This window comes from Agelaius phoeniceus, chromosome 4, assembly GCF_051311805.1.
Source record: "Agelaius phoeniceus isolate bAgePho1 chromosome 4, bAgePho1.hap1, whole genome shotgun sequence".
Lineage (NCBI taxonomy): Eukaryota > Metazoa > Chordata > Aves > Passeriformes > Icteridae > Agelaius > Agelaius phoeniceus.
In genome coordinates this window covers 72,900,989-72,922,543 of record NC_135268.1, presented here as the reverse complement: position 1 = coordinate 72,922,543, position 21,555 = coordinate 72,900,989, and the positions used below count along the sequence as shown (strand labels likewise).

Here is a 21,555-nt window from a genome sequence, read left to right as displayed (position 1 = left end):
GCGAAGGAGCATCCCCGGGTGAGGGACCCAGAGGATCCCGGAGCAGTGCACAGAGCCAGAAGGGCCTGTCCCCCTCCCTCCTCAGCCCCGCAGGGCTCTGGGACACCCCCAGGGACAGCACAGGGATGAGGACAAGGGACAGGGATGGCCCCAGCCCTGCCCGCTCCGCGCCCGCGGGAAATCCCAATAAAAGAAGGGAAAGTCAAGCCAGGAAAGTCAAGCCAGGAAAGTTCTTTCGGGGTGGAAAACCAGCGCGTGTGAGACCCCGCGCAGGGCGGGGGGACAGGCAGGACCCAGACCCGGACCCGCGCCCCGAGTCCCACCCGGGGCACCCCCGAGGGGCCGGGGACCGCCCCGAGCCGCCGGGTTCGGCCCCGCTCCGCCCGCACCGGCGGCTCCGGGACCTCCCGGGTCCCCGGGCTCGGCCGGCGCCGCCGCCGCTGCGGCGGGAGGAGCCCCCGCGGACCCCCGGGCCACGCCCCGAGCGACGATGGGACACTGGGGACACTGCGGGGGGCTGGGGACAGCGGGGATACAGTGAGGGGACAGCGGGACACGGCGATGGGACAGCGGGGACACGGTGGGGACGCGGCAGGGACACAGGTCAAGGCCCGCCGGTGAGCGGGCGGGACCCGGTGTCCCCCGTTCGAGGGGTCCGGTGACTGGGAGAGCGGAACGGGGCCGTTTAACGGGGCGGGGCGGGCAGGGCACGGCCGGGGGTCCCGGGCAGGGGCGGGCAGGAGGCGGGCGGGGGTCGCGGCCGGGCGGGAGGGGGCGGAGGGCGGGGAGGGGCCGGGACCGGGACCAGGAGCGGGGCAGGGACCGGCAGGAGCGGGCAGGGACCGGCAGGGCCGCGGCCATGCCGGGGTCGCCCCTCGCTCCGCTGCTGCTGCTGCTGCTGCTCCTGCTGGGCCCCCCGGCGCCCCCCGCCCGCGCCGCGCCCCCCCAGCCCGGCCGGCCCCGCGGCACCGGGGTGGGCACGGCCAGCGGCACCCCCAAAGCCAGCGGGGTGACCCCAACGAGGGGCACCGCGACCGGAGCCCCCAAAGCCAGCGGGGTGACCCCAACGAGGGGCACCGCGACCGGAGCCCCCAAAGCCAGCGGGGTGACCCCAACGAAGGGCACCGCGACCGGAGCCCCCAAAGCCAGCGGGGTGACCCCAACAAGGGGCACCCCCAAAGCCAGCGGGGTGACCCCAACAAGGGGCACCCCCAAAGCCAGCGGGGTGACCCCAACGAAGGGCACCGCCAGGGGACCCCCCAAAGGCAGCGAGACGCCGCCCTGGAAAGGCACCACGGCGGGACCCCCTAAAGGCAGCGGGGCGCCCCCTCCGAAGGGCACCACGGCCGCCCCCTCGAGGAGCAGCACCACGACGGGACCCCCGAAGGGCAGCACGGCCCCCCCGGTGCGGCACAGCGCGACCCCCGCCAGCCCCGGGGAGCCCGCGGGCACAGGTAGGACCGGGAGGGGACGGGCTGTGAAGGACGGAGCGTGCAAAGGGGTTCACGGGGGAAAAGGGGGTGCCAGGCTGCTCCCGTGTCCCCTCGCAGCCCCGGCGCCCACGGTGAGCAAGGTGGCGGTGAGGAGGAGGAAGGTGCTGAGGAAGAAGGTGGTGAAGAAGAAGGTGCTGAGGAAGAAGCCGGAGGCTCCGGCCGCGCCGCAGGAGCCCGGTACGTGCGCTGGGTGCGGGTGGCCCGGGCGTTGTCACCTGCACACGGGGCTGGCCGTGTCCTGGGGGCACCTGGGGGGCACCTGGGGCTGGGGGTGTTGAACCCAGGCTGGCACGGTCCCCATGGCACAGCTCGGTGGGGACACAGGGTGGGGACAGCCCCGGCCGTTCGGGGGTCGCTGTGCGAGCGCTGTCCCCACTGTGTCCCCAGCGTGTCCCCCCCTGGGGCTGGAGTCCCTGCGGGTGCTGGACGAGCAGCTCCGGGCATCGAGCCACAAGCGGCACGGGCTGGGAGCGCACCGCGGCCGCCTCAACATCCAGGTACTGCCGGGTGGGTCAGGGTGTGCCAGGAGTGGGCCAAGAGTGTGCCAGGATGGGTCAGGGTGCGTCAGGAGTGGGTCAGGAGTGTGCCAGGATGGGTCAGGAGTGTGCCAGGATGGGTCAGGAGTGGGCCAAGAGTGGGTCAGGGTGTGCCAGGAGTATGCCAGGGTGTGCTGGGAGTGTGCCAGGCTGTGCCAGGCTGGGCGAATGTTTGGGTGTCACCTACACAACACATGGCACGTGGGTGTGGCAAGTGCATGGCAAACGCAGAGTAGGTGTGGCACATTCGTTGTTTGTGGCATCTTCATGGCACGTTTGTGAAAAGTTTGTGGCAGCTTGATGTCATGTTTGTGACATTTTGTGGCGAGTTTGTGGTATCTTCATGACCCACGAGTGTCCCAGGCGCTCTCCGGCTCTGCCCCCTCCCTCCCATGTGGCTCCCGGTGCCACCACCCCAGCGCCACCCCGGGCTCGGGGACACAGCGGGCGGTGGGGCCGTGTCCCTGTGCGTGTCCCCTCCTGTCCCCACAGTCAGGGCTCTATGACGGTGACTTCTTTGACGGTGGCTGGTGCGCGGGGCGCGAGGACACGGAGCAGTGGCTGGAGGTGGACGCGCGGCGCCTCACGCGCTTCACCGGCGTGGTCACCCAGGGCCTCAACTCCATCTGGACGTAAGGGGACAAGGGGGGACAAGGACGGGGGTGGGGACAGCGTGGGGGACCCCCTGACCCCCCTGTGCCCCACAGGTACGACTGGGTGACGGCCTACAAGGTGCAGGTCAGCAACGACTCGCACGCGTGGCTGCCCAGCCGCAACGGCACCGAGGAGGCGGTGAGTGACACCGGGGTGGCACCGGGGTGGCATCCCCAGACAGGGTGGGGACGTGGGGAGGTGACAGTGCTGGGGGGGCAGGAATCACCTGGGAGGTGATGGTGGGGAGGGGGTTAAGCATGGTGGGGAGGTTGATGATGCTAAGGTGGGGGGTTAATTGTGCCAGGGTGGGGGTGTTAATTGTGTCAGGTGGGCAATGATGCCAGGATGGGGTTAATTAGACTAGGGTTAATTATACTGGGGTTAGTTGTGGTGGGGTTAACCATGCCAGGTGGGATAACTATGCTAGGGGGGTTAATTAGGCCAGGGTTAATTATACTGGGGTTAATTCTACCAGGTGATTTAACCATTCCAAAAGTTAACCGTGCTAGGGGGGTAACAATGCCAGGGGGGTTAATTATGCCAGGGTTAATTATACTGAGGGTTAACCAGGTGAGATAACCCTGTCAGGGGGGTTAATTAGGCCAGGGTTAATATACATGGAGGTTAACCATGGCAAGTGGGATAACCACACTGGGTAGGGCGTTAACCACGCTGGGTTAACCACACCAAGGAGGGTTAACCACACCAGGGAGGGTTAACCACACCAGGGAGGGGTGCCCATCCTGGGGTCCCCATCCTGGGGTGCCCATCCCGGGCTGCCCGTGCCAGCTGGCTCCGTGCCCGGGCTCTGTTGCCCTTGGCCTGGCCCTGCCGGGCACCCTGCAGCATTTCCCCCCAGCACAAAGGCTGCTTGTCCCCGCCTGGGCACCTGCCAGCCCCCCTGGCACGGCCGTGGGGACACGGGGACACGCGTGGGTGTGGCGTGGCACCGGGGGAGAGCACGGCAGCCTGGAGCTGGGGAGGGTTGGGGTCCCTGTGCCAGGGCTGTGCCAGGGCTGGGTTTGGGGGGTCCCTGTGCTCAGTGAGTTTGGGGTCCCTGTGCTGAGTACAGGGGGTTTCTGCACCATGGATGGATTTGGGGGTCCCTGTGCTGAGGGTGGATTTGGGGGTTCCTGTACCATGGATGGATTTGGGGGTCCCTGTGCCAGGGTAGATTTGGGGTCCCTGTGCCAGGAGTGGATTTGGGGGTTCCTGTACCATGGATGGATTTGGGGGTCCCTGGGACAGGGTAAGTTGGGGTCCCTGTGCCAGGGATGGCTTTGGGGTCCCTGGAGCAAGGTGGATTTAGGGTTCCTGTGTCAGGGTGGGCTTGGGGTCCTTGTGCCATGGTGGATTTGGGGGTCCCTGTGCCTGGGGTGGATTTGGGGGTCACCCTGTCGGGGCTGTACCAGGATCAGATTTGGGCATCTCCATGCCAGGGGTGGATTTTGGGGTTCCCCTCCCTGACCCCTGGCAGGAGCAGATTTGGGGCTCCCTATGCCCATCCCTGCTGCCTTTGGGCTCTGCGCCCGCGGCCCCACCCGGGCTCTGCCCCCGGCCATGCCTGCTCCTCGTTACGGGCAGCGCCGCGGGCAGCTCTCCTGACCCCTGCTGTCCCCTGCCATCCCCTGCTGTCCCCTGCTGTCCCCTGCCGTCCCCTGCTGTCCCCTGCAGGTGTTCCCGGCCAACAAAGACCCCGAGACGCCGGTGCTGAACCTGCTGCCCTCGCCGCTCGTGGGGCGCTTCCTGCGCATCAACCCGCAGAGCTGGTTCCCCAACGGCACCGTCTGCCTGCGGGCCGAGGTGCTGGGCTGCCCCGTGCCCGGTGCGTGTCCCCGGCTGTCCCCTGTCCCCTCGGGACCAGCTGGTGTCCTCCTGGTCCCCACACGCCGCCCCAGCAGCGCCCAGCGCAGGCGATCGCCACCGGCGCTGTCACCAGAGTGGCGGTCCGGGCTGCTCTCTGTCCCTGACCGTGTCCCCCCGGTGTCCCCCCGGTGTCCCCCCCGGTGTCCCCGCAGACCCCAGCGATGCCCACGCCTGGCACCCCCCGGCCCCGCCCGAATCGCAGCTGGATTTCCGCCACCACAACTACAAGGAGATGAGAAAGGTGCCATCCTCCCCCCGAGCCCTGGGGCGGCTCCGTGTCCCCAGGGACAGCGTGACGCGAGGCCAGGGGGGCTGTGTCACCTCGGGGTGTCCCTGACGGTGCCACCACCCCGCAGCTGATGAAGAGGGTGAGCGAGGAGTGCCCCGACATCACCCGCGTGTACAGCATCGGGCAGAGCTCCCGCGGGCTGCGCCTCTACGTGATGGAGATCTCAGACAACCCCGGGCAGCACGAAGTGGGTGGGTACCGAGGGGACAGCTGGGGACAGCCGGGGACAGCTGGGGTGGGGCACGAGGGGCGTGGGGACAGCGGCCAGGGATGCCCAGGTGGGGATGGAGGGACTGGAGGTGCCCAGGATGAGGACGGGGCACTAGGGATGGCCTGGCTGGTGCAGGGGCATGGGGACAGTCACCAGGGCTGGTGTAGGAGGGTGGGGACAGTCACCAGGGCTGGTGCAGGGGGATGGGGACAGTCACCAGGGCTGGTACAGGGAGTGGGGACAGTCATCAGGGCAGGTACAGGGAGTGGGGACAGTCACCAGTGCTGGTGCTGGAGGGTGGGGACAGTCACCAGGGCTGGTGTAGGGAGTGGGGACAGTCACCAGAGCTGGTGCAGGGGGATGGGGACAGTCACCAGAGCTGGTGCAGGGGGATGGGGACAGTCCCCAGGGCTGGTACAGGGGGATGGGGACAGTCCCCAGGGCTGGTGCAGGGGGATGGGGACAGTCACCAGGGCTGGTGTAGGAGGGTGGGGACTGTGACCAGGGCTGTCCCCAGGGCTGGTGCAGGGGGATGGGGACAGTCACCAGGGCAGGTACAGGGAGTGGGGACAGTCACCAGGGCTGGTGCTGGAGGGTGGGGACAGTCACCAGGGCCGGTACTGGAGGATGGGGACAGTCACCAGGGCTGGTGCTGGAGGGTGGGGACTGTCACCAGGGCTGGTGCAGGGGGATGGGGACAGTCACCAGGGCTGGTGCAGGGGGATGGGGACAGTCACCAGGGCTGGCTCAGGATGGGGTGACTGGGCCACCCAGCTTGGCGCAGGATGCTCAGGATGGAGATGGGGTCACCAGGGACATCCAGACTGTGCAGGACAGGGACACCCAGGTGCAGATGGATGGGGACAGGGAGAGCAGGGACACCCAGCATGGGACCAGGATGTACTGGGACACCCAGACCAGTGAAGGACAGGGACAGGGACACCCGGGATGGGGATCAGGACACAGAGACACTGAGAGTGGTCCAGTATGGGGACAGGGACACCCAGACTGGTCCAGGATGGGGTCAGGGACACCCAGACTGGTGCAGGGATATGGGGACAGGGTGACCAGGGACACCTATACTGGTCCAGGATGGGGACAGGGACACCCAGGGTGGTGCAGGGACAGGGTGACCAGGGCCAGCCAGGGTGGTGTAGGGCCACGGGGACAGTGACCACGGCCATGGGGACAGTGACCAGGGACACAGGGACAGTGGCCAGGGCCACGGGGACAGTGGCCAGCGCCGGTGGCCCCGCAGGAGAGCCGGAGTTCCGCTACGTGGCCGGCATGCACGGGAACGAGGTGCTGGGCCGGGAGCTGCTGCTGAACCTGATGGAATTCCTGTGCCGGGAGTTCCGCCGGGGCGATGCCCGCGTGGTGCAGCTGGTGACGGGCACGCGCATCCACCTGCTGCCCTCCATGAACCCCGACGGCTACGAGACCGCCTACAGGCTGGTACGGCTGGCACCCACCCCCTGCCGTAACAGTGCCATAACAGTGCCCATAACAGTGCCCATAACAGTGCCGTAACAGTGCCCGTAACAGTGCCCATAACAGTGCCCGTAACAGTGCCCGTAACAGTGCCCGTAACAGTGCCGTAACAGTGCCCGTAACAGTGCCCGTAACAGTGCCGTAACAGTGCCCATAACAGTGCCCGTAACAGTGCCCGTAACAGTGCCGTAACAGTGCCCGTAACAGTGCCCGTAACAGTGCCATAACAGTGCCATAACAGTGCCCGTAACAGTGCCCGTAACAGTGCCCATAACAGTGCCCGTAACAGTGCTGTAACAGTGCCCATAACAGTGCCTGTAACAGTGCCCGTAACAGTGCCGTAACAGTGCCCGTAACAGTGCCCATAACAGTGCCCATAACAGTGCCATAACAGTGCCCATAACAGTGCCGTAACAGTGCCCGTAACAGTGCCGTAACAGTGCCCGTAACAGTGCCTGTAACAGTGCCCGTAACAGTGCCGTAACAGTGCCGTAACAGTGCCCGTAACAGTGCCCATAACAGTGCCCGTAACAGTGCCCGTAACAGTGCCCGTAACAGTGCCGTAACAGTGCCGTAACAGTGCCCGTAACAGTGCCCATAACAGTGCCCGTAACAGTGCCCGTAACAGTGCCTATGACAGTGCCCGTAACAGTGCCTGTAACAGTGCCCGTAACAGTGCCCATAACAGTGCCCATAACAGTGCCCATAACAGTGCCATAACAGTGCCCATAACAGTGCCTGTAACAGTGCCCGTAGCAGTGCCCGTACCTGTGCCCATAACAGTGTCGTAACAGTGCCCGTAACAGTGCCCATAACAGTGCCCATAACAGTGCCATAACAGTGCCCATAACAGTGCCTGTAACAGTGCCCGTAGCAGTGCCCGTACCTGTGCCCATAACAGTGTCGTAACAGTGCCCGTAACAGTGCCCGTAACAGTGCCCATGACAGTGCCCGTAACAGTGCCCATAACAGTGCCCGTAACAGTGCCCATAACAGTGCCCGTAACAGTGCCGTAACAGTGCCCGTAACAGTGCCCGTAACAGTGCCCATAACAGTGCCGTAACAGTGCCCGTAACAGTGCCCATAACAGTGCCGTAACAGTGCCGTAACAGTGCCCATGACAGTGCCCATAACAGTGCCTGTAACAGTGCCGTAACAGTGCCGTAACAGTGCCCATGACAGTGCCCATAACAGTGCCCGTACCCGTGCCCATCCCGGTGCCCATAACAGTGCCCATAACGTGCCCGTACCCATGCCCATCCTGGTGCCCATCCTGGTGATGCCAGTGCCCATCCCAATGACCACGGTGCCCATCCCGGTGTCCATCCCAGTGACCACGGTGTCCTGGTGCCCATCCAGGGCATCCCAGTGATCCCAGTGCCCATCCTGGGGATCCTGGTGACCACAGTGTCCATCCCAGTGCCCATCCTAGTGCCCATCCTGGTGATCCCAGTGCCCATCTCAGTGCCCACCCCAGTGCCCATCCTGGTGATCCCGGTGACCACAGGGCCCATCCTGGTGATCCCAGTGCCCATGGTGTCCATCCCAGTGCCCACCCCGGTGCCAATACTGGTGATCCTTGTGCCCACCCCAGTGTCCATCCCAATGATCCTGATGCTCATCCTGGTGTCCATCCCAGTGCCCATCCCAATGATCCGAGTGCCCATCCCAGCGATCCCGGTGCCCATCCCAGTGATCCCAGTGCCCATCCCAGTGATCCCAATATCCATCCCGGTGATCCCGGTGCCCATCCCAGTGATCCTGGTGCCCATCTCGGTGATCCCGGTGCCCATCCCGGTAATCCCGGTGCCCATCCCGATGATCCCAGTGCCCATCCCAGTGGTCCCAGTGCCCATCCCAGTGATCCCGGTGCCCATCCCAGTGGTCCCAGCGCCCATCCCAGTGATCCCAGCACCCATCCCAGTGATCCCGGTGCCCATCCCAGTGATCCTGGTGCCCATCCCGGTGACCCCAGTGCCCATCCCGGTGATCCCGGTGCCCATCCTGCTGACGCGGTGCCCGCGGTGCCCCGGCAGGGCTCGGAGCTGGCGGGATGGGCCATGGGCCGCTGGACGTACGAGGGCATCGACCTCAACCACAACTTTGCCGACCTGAACACGGCGCTGTGGGACGCCGAGGACAACGACCTGGTGCCCCACGAGTTCCCCAACCACTACATCCCCATCCCCGAGTACTACACCTTCGCCAACGCCACGGTGAGACCCCAAAACATCCCCATCCTCCTGGGGCGGTGCTGTGGTGAGACCCCAAAACCTCCATCCTGTCACATTGGGTGAGACCCCAAAACATCCCCGTCCTGCTGGGGTGGCGCCATGCTGAGACCTCAAAACCTCCATCCTATCACATTGGGGTGAGACCCCAAAACCCCCATCCTATCAGTGTGACACCCCAAAATCCCCATCCTATCATATCAGGGTGAAACCCCAAAATCCCCATCCTATCAGCGTGAGACCCCAAATCCCCATCCTGTCACATCGGGGTGAGATCCCAAAATGGCCCAAAGTCCTCTGAAACCCCCTAAAACCCCTCAAAAACCCCTAAACCCCTCCCAAATGCCCCGGGGTTGGTGCTGCCCACCCACAGGGGGCTGAGCCCGCCCAACCCAGGGGGACAACAGAAGCCACAAGGACATGGCCACCATCGCCATGAGGCACGGGTGACAGCGGTGTCACCACGTGGGTGGCCCTGGAGACGCAGGTGACAGCGGTGTCACCACACACATGGCCCCAGAGACATGGGTGACAGTGTTGTCACTGCGTGGGCAGCCCCAGAGACGCGGGTGACAGCAGTGTCATGGCATGGGTGGCCCTGGAGGCAAGGGTGACGGCAGTGTCACTGCGTGGGTGGCCCCAGAGACGCGGGTGATGGCAGTGTCACCGTACACATGGCCCCAGAGATGTGGGTGATGACGGTGATGTCATTGCATGGGTGGCCCTGGAGACACGGGTGACAGCAGTGTCACCGCACACATGGCCCTAGAGACAGCGGTGATGGTGGTGTCACCGCACAGGTGGCCCCAGAGACACAGGTGACAACGGTGTCACTGCACACATGGCCCCAGAGATGCGGGTGACAGCGGTGGCACCACGTGGGCAGCCCCAGAGATGTGGGTGGCGGCAGTGCCACCATGCACATGGCCCCAGAGACATGGGTGACAGCAGTGTCACTGCACGGGCAGCTCCAGAGATGCGTGTGACAATGGTGTCACCACACGGGCGACCTTGGAGATAGATGTGGCGGCGGTGTCACTGCACAGGTGGCCCCAGAGATGCATGTGACAGTGGTGTCACCACACGGGCGGCCCCAGAGATACGTGTGACACCACTGTCACTGCACAGGCAGCCCCAGAGATACATGTGATGGTGGTGTCACCGCACAGGCGGCCCCAGAGATAGATGTGACACCACTGTCACCGCACAGGCGGCCCCAGAGATACATGTGACAGCGGTGTCACCGCACAGGGATACATGTCACGGTGGTGTCACCGCGCAGGTGGCCCCGGAGACGCGGGCGGTGATCGCGTGGATGCAGCGCTACCCGTTCGTGCTGAGCGCCAACCTGCACGGCGGGGAGCTGGTGGTCACCTACCCCTTCGACATGAGCCGCACCTACTGGAAGGCGCAGGAGCTGACCCCCACCCCCGACGACGGCGTCTTCCGCTGGCTGGCCACCGTCTACGCCACCGCCAACCCCGCCATGGCCAGCGCCGAGCGCCGCCCCTGCCACTACGACGACTTCACGCGCTACGGCAACATCATCAACGGCGCCAACTGGCACACGGTGGCTGGCAGTGAGTGGGGACAGTCCCTGGGATTGGGGGCACACCGTGGCTGGCAGTGAGTGGGGACAGTCCCTGGGATTGGGGGCACACCGTAGCTGGCAGTGAGTGGGGACACAGCTCAGGTGGCACGTGGTGGCAGCAGGGACACCGAGCTCGGGTGGCACACAGTGAGTGGCAGTGAGCAGGGACACTCCATGAGCTCAGGTGGCACACGGTGGCAGTGAGTAGGGACACTGAGCTCAGGTGGCACACAGTTGCGTTGAGCAGGGACACTCTGAGATGGTGGCTGTGAGCAGGGACACTGAGCTCAGGTGGCACATGGTGGGTGGCGGTGAGCAGGGACACTTTTAGATGGTGGCATTGAGCAGGGACACTCTGAGATAGTGGCAGTGAGCAGGGACACGTGGATTTTTTGTTTCTTTTTTGGTTTTTTGTTTCTTTGGATGGTATTTCTCATTTGGGCTCAGATATTTATCAGTTCTTATCTACATTACACTCTCACAAACTGTGAATTTTATAGTAATTTACTCCAACAAGCTAAAAATGGAGCCCCACCTCTCTCTCTCTACAAGGCCTTTTAAGGATAAACTGTCCAATTAAGAAATGACACCTAAATTATTTTGATTTTGAAATAATTAATTTAGTTATTAATTAAATTAATTACCTGTGACTTGCAATGTGGAATTTTTTATCCACTTACACAAAACCACCCAAACCCATGGAGAAGAAGGTGATGAAGGACCAGCCTCTGCCCTAAAACTTCTATTTTGTTTTCTATAAATTATTATGTTCTAAAAGCTTTAATTGTGAATTTTCCACCATGTGATATTACACATTTCTAATCCAACTGCACATTCATCATTTTAGTTCTATTATTTAATTTTGGAAGCTTTCTCCGGGCTAAATGCAGCGTTCACCTGGGGCTCAGTGCCTGCCAGCACAGAAAGTCGGAAATTCTCAGTATCCAGAGAATTCCCGGGATTTCCCTGTCCCTTTGTCCCCTGCTGCCACCCGCGCTGTGCCCCGCAGGCATGAACGACTTCAGCTACCTGCACACCAACTGCTTCGAGATCACCGTGGAGCTCTCCTGCGACAAATTCCCGCACGCCTCCGAGCTGCCCGCCGAGTGGGAGAACAACCGCGAGTCCCTGCTGCTCTTCATGGAGCAGGTGGGGCACCGGGGGTGGCACCGGGGGTGGCACCGGGGCTTGGGGACACGGCTCGAGGGTGGCAGGAGCCACCCCGGGTCTGTCTGTGAGGAGGGGATGGGGTGGGATGGGAACGGGGGGACTGGGGGAAATGGGGGTGCTGGGACCAGGGGGAGGCTGGGGAAGGGGGGTTCGGGGTGGGGGATTGGGGGGGATTTGGGACATGGGGACACTGGAGGGGTCTGGGGGTGCTGGGACCATGGGGACACTGGGGAAGGGGGGTTTGGGATGGGGGATTTGGGGGGATTTGGGACATGGGGACACTGAGGGGGTCTGGGGGTGCTGGAACTCTGGGGATATGGGGAAGGGGGGATCTAGAGTGGGGGTCTGGGGGGGTTTGGGTCATGGGGACACTGAGGGGGTCTGGGGTCCTGGGACCATGGGGACACTGGGGAGGGGGGGTTCGGGGTGGGGGATTTGGGGGGGCTTTGGGACATGAGGACACTGGGGGGGTCTGGGGGTTCTGGGATCATGGGGATATGGGGAAGGGGGGTCCAAAATTGGGAATTTGGGGGGTTTGGGACATGGGGATACTGAGGAGACCCAGGTGGTTCTGGGATCATGGGGATACTGGGTGGGGTCTGGAGATGCTAGGACAAGGGGGACACTGGGTGGGATCTGGGGCTTTCTGGGACAATGGGGGCTCTGGGTGGGGTCTGGGGACAATGGGTGGGATCTGGGGACAATGGGGACACTGGGTGGGATTTGGGGACACTGGGTGGGATTTGGGGACAATGGGGACACTGGGTGGGATTTGGGGACACTGGGTGGGATTTGGGGGTTTCTGGGACAATGGGGGCTCTGGGTGGGCTCTGGGGATTGCTGGGACAGTGGGGACACTGGGACACGGACAGGGCAGGGCCAGGGAACCCCCAGGGGTCTCTGTAAGGCTTTAGGGATGGAGGGGACACGCTGGGGACATTGCAGGGTGGCCATGGGCACGGCAGGGTTCAGGGGGGCTCAGCAGGATGGCAGCAGGACGTGGCTGTCCCCAAATGCTGAGGTGGCACCGGGAGGGGGGGACACACCTGTGCCACGCCCTGCAGGTGCACCGGGGCATCAAGGGCGTGGTCCGGGACAGTGACACCGAGCAGGGCATCCCCAACGCCATCATCTCCGTGGATGGCATCAACCATGACGTCCGCACCGGTACCGGGACACCGGGACGGGGAGGGGCGGGGTTTGGGGTGGGAACGGGATCGGGATCAGGCTGGGAATGAAGGCGGGATAGGGACAGTGACGGGATGGGAACGGGGACAGGGACAGGGAAAGGAACGAGATGGGATTTGGGATCGGGAATTGCAGATGGGGATGGAAATAGGATGGGACTGGGAAAGGGGGTCGGATGGGGACAGGAATGGGATTGGGATGGGGAGAGTAATGGGGTGAGGTTGGGAATAGGGAGGGGACAGGGATGGATGGCATTGGGGACGTGAATGGGACGGGGCTGGGACAGGGAAAGGAATGAGATGGGATTTGGGGGTGGGATTGGGAATTGCAGATGGGGATGGAAATAGGGCTGGGAAAGGGGATGGGGACAGGAATGGGATGGGGCTGGGGACAGGGATGGAAGGGGAACGGGACTGGGGATTGCAGATGGCAACAGAAGCGAGATTAGGCTGGGAATGGGGATGGGATCGGGACAGGAATGGGACTGGGGGTGGGAGAAGGAATATGGATGGGACAAGAACGGGACTGGGGCTGGGGACGAGGACAGGAATGGGATTGGGGGTGGGAATAGGGATGGGGATGGGACAAAAACGGGATTGAGGCTGGGGATGAGGGCAGGGGTGGGGACAGGAGAGTGACAGCCACCCCCGCAGCCTCGGACGGGGATTACTGGCGCCTGCTGAACCCGGGCGAGTACGAGGTGACGGCGCGGGCCGAGGGCTACGAGGCGGCCACGCAGCCGTGCCGGGTCTACTTCGAGAACGTTCCCACCCCGTGCAGCTTCCGCCTGGAGCGGGCGCGGGGCCGCCACCGGCCCGGGAGGACCCGGCCGGGCCCGGACCCGGCGCTGCGGCTGCAGCGGCTGCGCCTCCGCCGCCTGCGCGCCCACGGCCGCGGGCAGTGACCGGGGCGGCCCCGGGGCCGCGGGCTCGGCCGGGGGGCGCGGGAGGAACGGGCGGGACGGATCCAGTAAAGTTTGGGTGCGCTGCGGCTGCGAGTCTGCGGGGCTGGAGCGGCGGAGGGAACGGGACCGGGAACAGGAAAGGGAACGGGAACAGGAATGGGAACGGGACCGGGAACAGGAAAGGGAACGGGATCAGGAACGGGAACGGGACCGGGAACAGGATCAGGACCGGGAATAGAACTGGGACCGGAAAAGGGAAAGGGAACGGGACCGGGACCGGGACCGGGGCTCGATCCTGCCCCGAACCCCACCGTGGGAATTCAGCGAGGCCACGCCCCTAAGCAGGCCACGCCCATTCCTTGCGCGTAAATAGCGCCGCCGCGGTAAAGCCCCGCCCGTTCGCTGCTGACCAATAGAAATTCCGCATCGAGCCGCGCCTCCATTAGGACACGCCCCTGTCCGTGGCATAAGTAGTCAATAACCACAAGCCACGCCCACCAGTCCACGCCCCTTTCCTGTTGCCGAGTGCTCCTGCACGGCCCCGACCCCTTTCCCCATTGGGTCGCCTGGCCCCGCCCCCGATGCGCGCGTGAACGCTTGTCCCGCCCCTCCTCTCATCTCTGGGCGCCTATTGGCTGCTGGCGGCGGCGGGGGCCAATAGGATGCGAGATTCATCGGCGGCGCGGGGGCGGGGCTGGGGGGACGCGGAGGGGGCTCGGTGACAATGGGGGGACACCGGGGAGGTTCTTGGACAGCGGCGACAATGGGGACCTGCAGCGGGGCTGGCCCGAGAGCGCTGGCGCTGCTCTGGGGCTGCTGGGCCATGAGGGACCCGGGGGGGTCTGCGCAGTTCTGGGGACCCTGGGGACAATGGCCAGGCTGGGGGCTGCGGGAAGTGCCGGACCATGGGTGCGCTGGGACGGTCCGGGGGGCACTGGGGGGTGTTGGGGCTTTGGGGACAGCGAGAGAGGGTCTGGGGGGGCCATGGGGTCATGGCGGGGGGATCGGGCAGCACCATCAGAGCCAGCACCCCCTGAGCCCCAGGAGATGGGGGGCAGCGGCATGGGGCACCCCGAGTCCCACGGGAAACCGGAGGGGCACTGGGGGGTTGTAGGGTACAAAAAAGGGGTTGGGGTGACCCCCCCTGAACCCCCTTGTGGTCCTGCAGGGTGGGGGGCTGTGCCCTGCTGGGCTCTGATGCCACCATGTCCCCCTCTCCAAATGAGGGGCTGGGCTGAGCCGCTCCTGGGGGTCCCCATGACACCCCCGGGGAGGCTCCAGCACGGGGCTGGGGGTCGAGCATCACCATGAGGATCCCCCAAACCCTCTGGGGTGACCCTGGGGTGACCCTGGGCAGGGCTGGGGGGGTCCCTACAGTGGGGACACCCCCTCTGCACCCCCGCCGCACTCCCCCGTAGCCATCCATTGCTGCCCCATCGCCGGGATTTGGGGGTGACAGGGGTCCCGTGTAGTGTCCCCCCGCCACTGCCCGGGCCCCCCGTTCCCTGCGCTCCCCCAAATCCCCCCCCGTGACCCCATAACCTTCCGGGATCTCTTTATGGCATCATCGGCAGGGGCAGCGCTTCCCGCTCGGCGCCTGCGCTCGCCGCGCCACCGGAGCCTCCGCCGGCCTCGGCACGGCCCAAACCGGGGGTGTCCCCCCTCCCCCCCCCATCGTGCTGCCCCCGGAGCCCCCCAAAACCTGCCGGAGCCCCCACCCTGAGCGCCGCAGAACGATGGGCTGAACGCATCCGGCATCTCGCAGGCACAGGCCGGGCTGGGGGTGCGGCAAACAACGATCCCCCCAACCAAAAAAAGCCCCTGGGGGTGCTCAGGGGGTGACCGAGCCCCCCTCGGGCCGTGAGGAACCCCCCGCTTGTCCCCGAGGAGCCGCCGGTCCCGGTTTGAGGAGCGACAGCGCCGGGAGCAGCAGGTGGGGGGGGAGGGCGGCCGGGAGGGATTTTGGGGGGGGGGGTTTGGGGCCGGGCACCCCCAGAGCGAAGGGTTTGGGGCACTTTGGGGACCCCGTTGCTGTGCCCAGCATGGGTCTGTCCCCCCAAACCCGCGGGGGGGCTGTGCCCGCGTCCCACTCCTGTCCCCTGTCACCTCCCCTGTCCCTTCCTGTCCCCTCCTGTCCCTGCTGTCCCCGTGCCCGCCCCGTCCCCGTGCCCCCTCCCCTGTCCGCTGTCCCCTCCTGTCCCTCCCGTCCCCGTGCCCCCTCCTGTCCCTCCTGTCCCTTCCTGTCCCTCCTGTCCCTTCCTGTCCCTCCTGTCCCTTCCTGTCCCCTCCTGTCCCCTCCTGTCCCTGCTGTCCCCGTGCCCCCCCGGGCCCTTTGCCCCTTTGCCCCGCTCTGTCACGGGCACAGCTCGGTGCCCACGCTCTGCTCACCTTTGCCCGGGGTGGGTCGTGCCGCGTCTCCCGGTGAGTGCCGGGGTCCCGGGGAGGGCGCGGCACCCCCAGATCCCGCAGCTCTTCCTTCCCCTGTGTCCCCATCCCCAGTGCCCCGGGTGTGCCAGGTAAAGCCCCTGCCCAGCTGGGGTGAGGGATGAACACCTGAGAGCCCAGCAAGGGCGGCGGGGAAGGGACCCCACACTTTTCCCCTTGTTTTTGGGGCACCCCCGGGTGGGAGCAGCACTGGCACTGCCCTGACCCCCCTGTGCCATGCCAGGGATGGGTCTGGGGGGACACCGAGGGTCCCTGTGAGGGTGGGCAGTGCCCTGACCCCCCTGTGCCATCCCAAGGATGTCTTTGGGGATATCCTGGGGGTCCCTGTGAAGGTTGGCACTGCCCTGATTCTTTGTGCCATCTCAGGGGTGGGTCTGGGGGTCCCCCATCCATGGCACTGCCCTGACCCCTTATGCCACTCCAGGGATGGGTCTGAGGGCACCCCGGGGGTCCCTGTGAAGGTGGGCACTGCCCTTGTGCCTCCCCAGGGATGTGTTTGGGGATATCCTGGGGGGTCCCTGTGAGGGTGGGCACTGCCCTGCCCCCTGTGTGCCATCCCAAAAACGGGATCTGGGGGTATCCTGGGCGGTCTCCATCCATGGCACTGCCCTGACCCTTTGTGCCATAGCCAGAGATGGGTCTGGGGGCACCCTGGGGGTCCCTATGAGGGTGGGCACTGCCCTGACCCCTTGTGCCACCCCAGGGACGAGTCTCAGGTCACTCTGTCTGTCCCTGACCCCTCGTACTCCCCCAAGATCCACCTCCCCCTGCAGCACCCCCCAACCCCTCTCCGTGCCCCCGCAGGTGCCCCCATGGCGTTGTTCCGCATCCGGCAGTACCAGGAGCAGGACTACGAGGCCGTGCGGGCCCTGTTTGCCCGCGGCATCCTGGAGCACGCCCCGGCCGGCTTCCGGCACGTTCTGCGGGCGGCGCGGGTGCGCCTGGCACTCCTGGCCGTCTTCGTGGCGGCGCGGGCGGCCGCGGGCTCCTGGGTGCTGGGGCTGGGCGCGGTGGCGCTGGCGCTGGTGCTGCTCTGGGTGCTGGTGCGCTCGCTCAGCGCCGAGTACGTGCGCGAGGCGCTGGGCACCGACCTGTGCGACGTGCCCGGCGTGTACCAGCGCCCGCCCGACTGCCGCTTCTGGGTGGTTGAGGAGGACGGAGCCGTGGCGGGCATGGTGGCGGCGGTGCCCGCGGGCCGCGGCGAGCTGGAGCTCAAGAGGATGTCGGTGAGCCGGGAGCACCGGGGCCGCGGGCTGGCGCGGGCGCTGTGCCGGGAGGTGCTGGCGTTCGCCCGCGCCCGCGGGTACGGTGCCGTGGTGCTTAGCACCTCCATGGTGCAGGTGGCGGCGCAGCGGCTCTACGAGGGGCAGGGCTTCCGCAGGGTGGGCACCTCGTACCCCTCGCTGCTGGGCACCTTGCTGAACTTCCAGATCTTTCACTACCGCTGTGAGCTGGGCGATGGAAATAAGTAGGGCCCGGGTGGCGCGGCCCCGGTGGCATGGCACCCCAAACCTGGCACTGCCGTGGCGCCCCAGCTCCAGCCCTGGCACGGCACCATGAGCCCGGGACATGAGGTGTTGCCGTGGCACGCGTGACGCTGCCGTGGCACCCGAACCCTGGCACCGCCGCTGCCCGTGAACCCTGGCACCGCTCTGGCACCCCAAACCCAGCCCTGGGACAGCACCCCAGCACTCCGCCCCCAATCCTGGCACAGCAGCACTGGCACGGGAGACAGTGCACCACCGTGGCACACCAGCCTGGCACTGCCCTGGCACCGTGACACCGGGACGTGTGGCACTGCCCTGGCACCCCAGCTCCAGGACTCCACCACAGCACTCCACCCCTGGCACGTGAAGCACCGCCATGGCACCCCTGATCCCCACCCTTGGCACAGGGGGCACCTCTGCGGCCCTTCCTGGGTTTCCAGCAGCAGGAAATAAAGAGAGACCTGTGGGAACAGTGTGTGTGACAAGGGACATCTTGGGGCACGGGGGACATCCCCTGGGGGTAAGGGACAGCCTGTGGGACAGCGAACTCTCTGAGGGAGGAGGGATCCCTTGAGGGACACCTGGGTGGAAAAGGAGACATCTTGGGCGACACCTTTGGGGATAAGAGGCCTCTTGGGGAACTGGGGACACACTGGGGGACAACGGAGATTTTGGGGGAGAGGGGAAATCTTTGGCGACAGGCGAACACTTGGGGGGACAAGGTCTGTGCCCTCACCCAAGATGGCGGCGGTTCCCGTTTCCCACAGCGCTCACCCAACATGGCGGCAGTTCCCCTTTTTCTCTGCCCTCACCCAACATGGCGGCGGTTCCCCTTTCTCGCTGCCCTCACCCAAGATGGCGGCGTTTCCCCTTTTTCCGTTGCCCTCACTCAACATGGCGGCGGCTCCCCATTCACCTGCCCGTGCCCTCACCTAAGATGGCGGCGCCCAGCCCGGCGTCACGGCGCGACGTTCGGGGCGTGGCGCGCTGAGGGAAGCGCCGGGACCGCCGGGTCCTGATCCCGGTCCCGGTCCCGGTTTCCCTCGGCCCATCCCGGTTCCCCCGTCGCGGCCGCACCATGGATTGTTACACGGCCAACTGGAACCCGCTGGGCGAGGAGACCTTCTATCGGTGAGGGGTGGCGGGGGCGACACCGGCCTGAGGGTGCTCGGGGGTCCCGGGGCTGCTCGGGGGGGTCGGGGCGATGCCAGGGCTGGAATGGGGGTCCCGGAGATGGCTGGGGTGAGGTTCTGGGGCTACTTCGGGGGTTCCGGGGTAGCCACGGGACTGGCGGGGACGGGGGTCCCGGGGGGTTGAGGGGGTCCCTGGGTGGACACGAGTCTTGGGGCTGGCTGAAGATGGGGGTCAGGGGGTGTCTGTGGGGGTTTGAGGTGTCTTGGACGGGTCTCGTGGTGCCTGTGGATCTTGGGGCTGGCTGGGAAGGGGGTCCCGGGATGGTTGAGGGGTCCCAGGATGGTTGAGGAGTCCCAGGGTGGTCGTGGGGTTGGCTGCGAGGGGGGTCCTGTGGGTCGCTAAGGGGGTCCTGAGGTGGCCCCGGTTCCTCGGGCTGGTCTGGGGGATCCCTGGGGGTCTCTGGGTGTTCCCGGGGTGTCTGTGGATCTTGGGGCTCCTGAGGCCTGTTGGGGGTCTCAGGGCTGGTTTAGGAGTGGGCATCATCCATGGCTCTCCCATCCCTGCAACTCTTGCATGTCCATCCATCCATCATCCATCCATCATCCATCCATCATCCATCCATCATCCATCCATCCATCATCCATCCATCCATCCATCCCTCCATCCATCCGTCCATCCATCCATCCATCCATCCATCCATCATCCATCCATCCATCCATCCATCCATCCATCCATCCATCCATCCATCATCCATCCATCCATCCATCCATCCATCATCCATCCATCATCCATCCATCCATCCATCCATCACCCATCCATCCATCCATCATCCATCCATCATCCATCCATCATCCATCATCCATCCATCCATCATCCATCCATCCATCCATCCATCCATCCATCATCCATCCATCCATCCATCCATCCATCCATCCATCCATCCATCATCCATCCATCCATCCATCCATCCATCCATCCATCCATCCATCCATCATCCATCCATCCATCCATCATCCATCCATCATCCATCATCCATCCATCAATCCATCATCCATCCATCATCCATCCATCCATCATCCATCCATCCATCCATCCATCCATCATCCATCATCCATCCATCATCCATCATCCATCCATCCATCATCCATCCATCCATCCATCATCCATCCATCATCCATCCATCCATCCATCCATCCATCCATCCATCCATCCATCCATCCATCCCTCCATATCCCATCAGGAAGCTGGAGCTCTACTCCATGGAATGGGGGCTGCGGGAGGATCTCCGTGACTGTGTGGTGGCAGCTGCCCCATATGGGGGTCCCATAGGTGGGTGCAGCCCCCCGAGCCCCCCTCCCCGAGCCGGGGCTGTGCCATCCTTGGCTCAGGGACTGTCCCCTCCCTGTCCTTGTCCTTGTCCTTGTCCCAGCTCTACTGAGGAATTCCCGGCGGGACAAGACCCCCAGTGCCCGCCCGCTCCTGGAGATCTACTCGGCCTCGGGGCTGCTCCTGGCCAGTGTCCCGGTGAGTGGGGACAGCCTGGGCTTGGGGACAGGGCTGTGGGAGCAAGGGGAGAGGGATGGGAGCTGCCCTGGCATGGGAGAGGATGGGATGGGTTTGGAGCAAGAGAATCCTCTCCCTGCTCCCCTGAGATGGGATAGGAAGATGGGATGGAGTTTGGAGCAGGAGGATCCTCTCCCTGCTGATGAGGGATGAGAGAAGAAGGTGGAATGGGGTTTGGAGCAGGAGAATCCTTTCCTTGCTGCCCAGGGATGGGACAGGAGGATGGGATGGGCTTGGAGCAGGAGAATCCTTTCCCTGCTGATGAGGGATGGAAGAAGAAAGTGGAATGGAGTTTGGAGCAGGAGAATTCTTTCTCTGCTGATGAGGGATGGGACAGGATGGGATGGGTTTGGAGCAGGAGAGTCCTTTCCCTGCTGCCCAGGAATGGGACAGGAGGGTGGGATGAGGACTGGAGCCACAGGAACATCCTCCTTCCCCCTTGCCTGCTGCTGAGGGGGACATGGGGCAGTGGAGGGACAGTGCCAGGACCTCAGGGACCTGCAGAGCCAGGACACGTGGGGTGTTGGATGTCTGGATGAGGTGCTGGACCTCTGGATGAGATGCTGGACCTCCAGGTGGGGTGCTGGACCTCTGGATGAGGTGCTGGACCTCGGGATGAGGTGTTGGACTTTGGATGAGGTGTTGGACCTCCAGGTAGGGTGTTGGATGAGGTGTCAGTTCTCTGGATGAGGCGTTGGACCTCTGGATGAGGTGCTGGGCCTCAGGGTGAGGTGTCCAAGCTGTGCCCAAGCTGTCAGAGCTCAGGCACCCCCGGTGTGTCCCTGGAGGGCCGTCCCTGGCTCGGGGCTGACCCTTCCCGTGCCATTCCCAGTGGAAGAGCGGCCACCTGGTGCACCTGGGCTGGACGGCGGGGGAGGACCTGCTGTGCATCCAGGAGGATGGGACCGTCCTGGTCTACAACCTGTTCTGCGAGTTCAAACGGCACTTCAGCATGGGAAACGTGAGGGAACGGGGTTTGGGATGGCGTTTGGGATGGATTTGGGATGGGGCAGGTGGGAAGGGACCTCACAGCCCGTCCCATCCCACCCCTACCCTGGGCAGGGACAACTTCCACCATCCCAGGTTGCGCCAAGCCTGTCCAGCCTGGCCTTGGACACTCCCAGGGATTCAGGAGCAGCCACAGCAAATCTGGGAATTCCATCCCAGCCCCTCCTCACCCTCAAGCCAGGAATTCCTTGCCAAGATCCCACCCCAATCTCATCTTCTCCGTTTTCCCCTCCTTCTGCCCCTTGTGAGATGCCCTGGGTGGGGTTCGGGGGATGCAGAACGGGCTCCTTGGGG

At 64.7% G+C, this 21,555-nt stretch overlaps 3 protein-coding genes across 3 annotated transcripts in view; all 3 read left to right on the top strand.

Moving 5' to 3' along the window:
• Positions 1-844: 844 nt before the first annotated feature.
• CPXM1 (carboxypeptidase X, M14 family member 1) lies at positions 845-13,707 on the top strand. Its single transcript, XM_077177905.1, has 14 exons — positions 845-1,454; positions 1,551-1,670; positions 1,881-1,990; positions 2,522-2,661; positions 2,737-2,821; positions 4,358-4,508; positions 4,702-4,790; positions 4,906-5,029; positions 6,308-6,504; positions 8,577-8,756; positions 10,054-10,351; positions 11,372-11,511; positions 12,597-12,699; positions 13,374-13,707. The coding sequence occupies exons 1-14, from the start codon at positions 860-862 to the stop codon at positions 13,622-13,624; spliced, it is 2,583 nt and encodes an 860-aa protein (XP_077034020.1). The 5' UTR covers positions 845-859; the 3' UTR covers positions 13,625-13,707.
• Positions 13,708-14,765: 1,058 nt separating this feature from the next.
• NAT8 (N-acetyltransferase 8 (putative)) lies at positions 14,766-18,026 on the top strand. Its single transcript, XM_054633087.2, has 2 exons — positions 14,766-15,557; positions 16,874-18,026. The coding sequence occupies exon 2, from the start codon at positions 16,882-16,884 to the stop codon at positions 17,539-17,541; it is 660 nt and encodes a 219-aa protein (XP_054489062.2). The 5' UTR covers positions 14,766-15,557; positions 16,874-16,881; the 3' UTR covers positions 17,542-18,026.
• Positions 18,027-18,514: 488 nt separating this feature from the next.
• Positions 18,515-21,555, top strand: part of VPS16 (VPS16 core subunit of CORVET and HOPS complexes) — a 20,571-nt gene continuing 17,530 nt past the window's right edge. The window contains exons 1-4 of the mRNA XM_077177906.1: positions 18,515-18,687; positions 19,931-20,019; positions 20,120-20,214; positions 21,086-21,214. Of these exons, the coding sequence (XP_077034021.1) occupies positions 18,635-18,687; positions 19,931-20,019; positions 20,120-20,214; positions 21,086-21,214 (366 nt within the window). The 5' untranslated portion in view covers positions 18,515-18,634. The remainder of the gene's footprint in view (positions 18,688-19,930; positions 20,020-20,119; positions 20,215-21,085; positions 21,215-21,555) is intronic.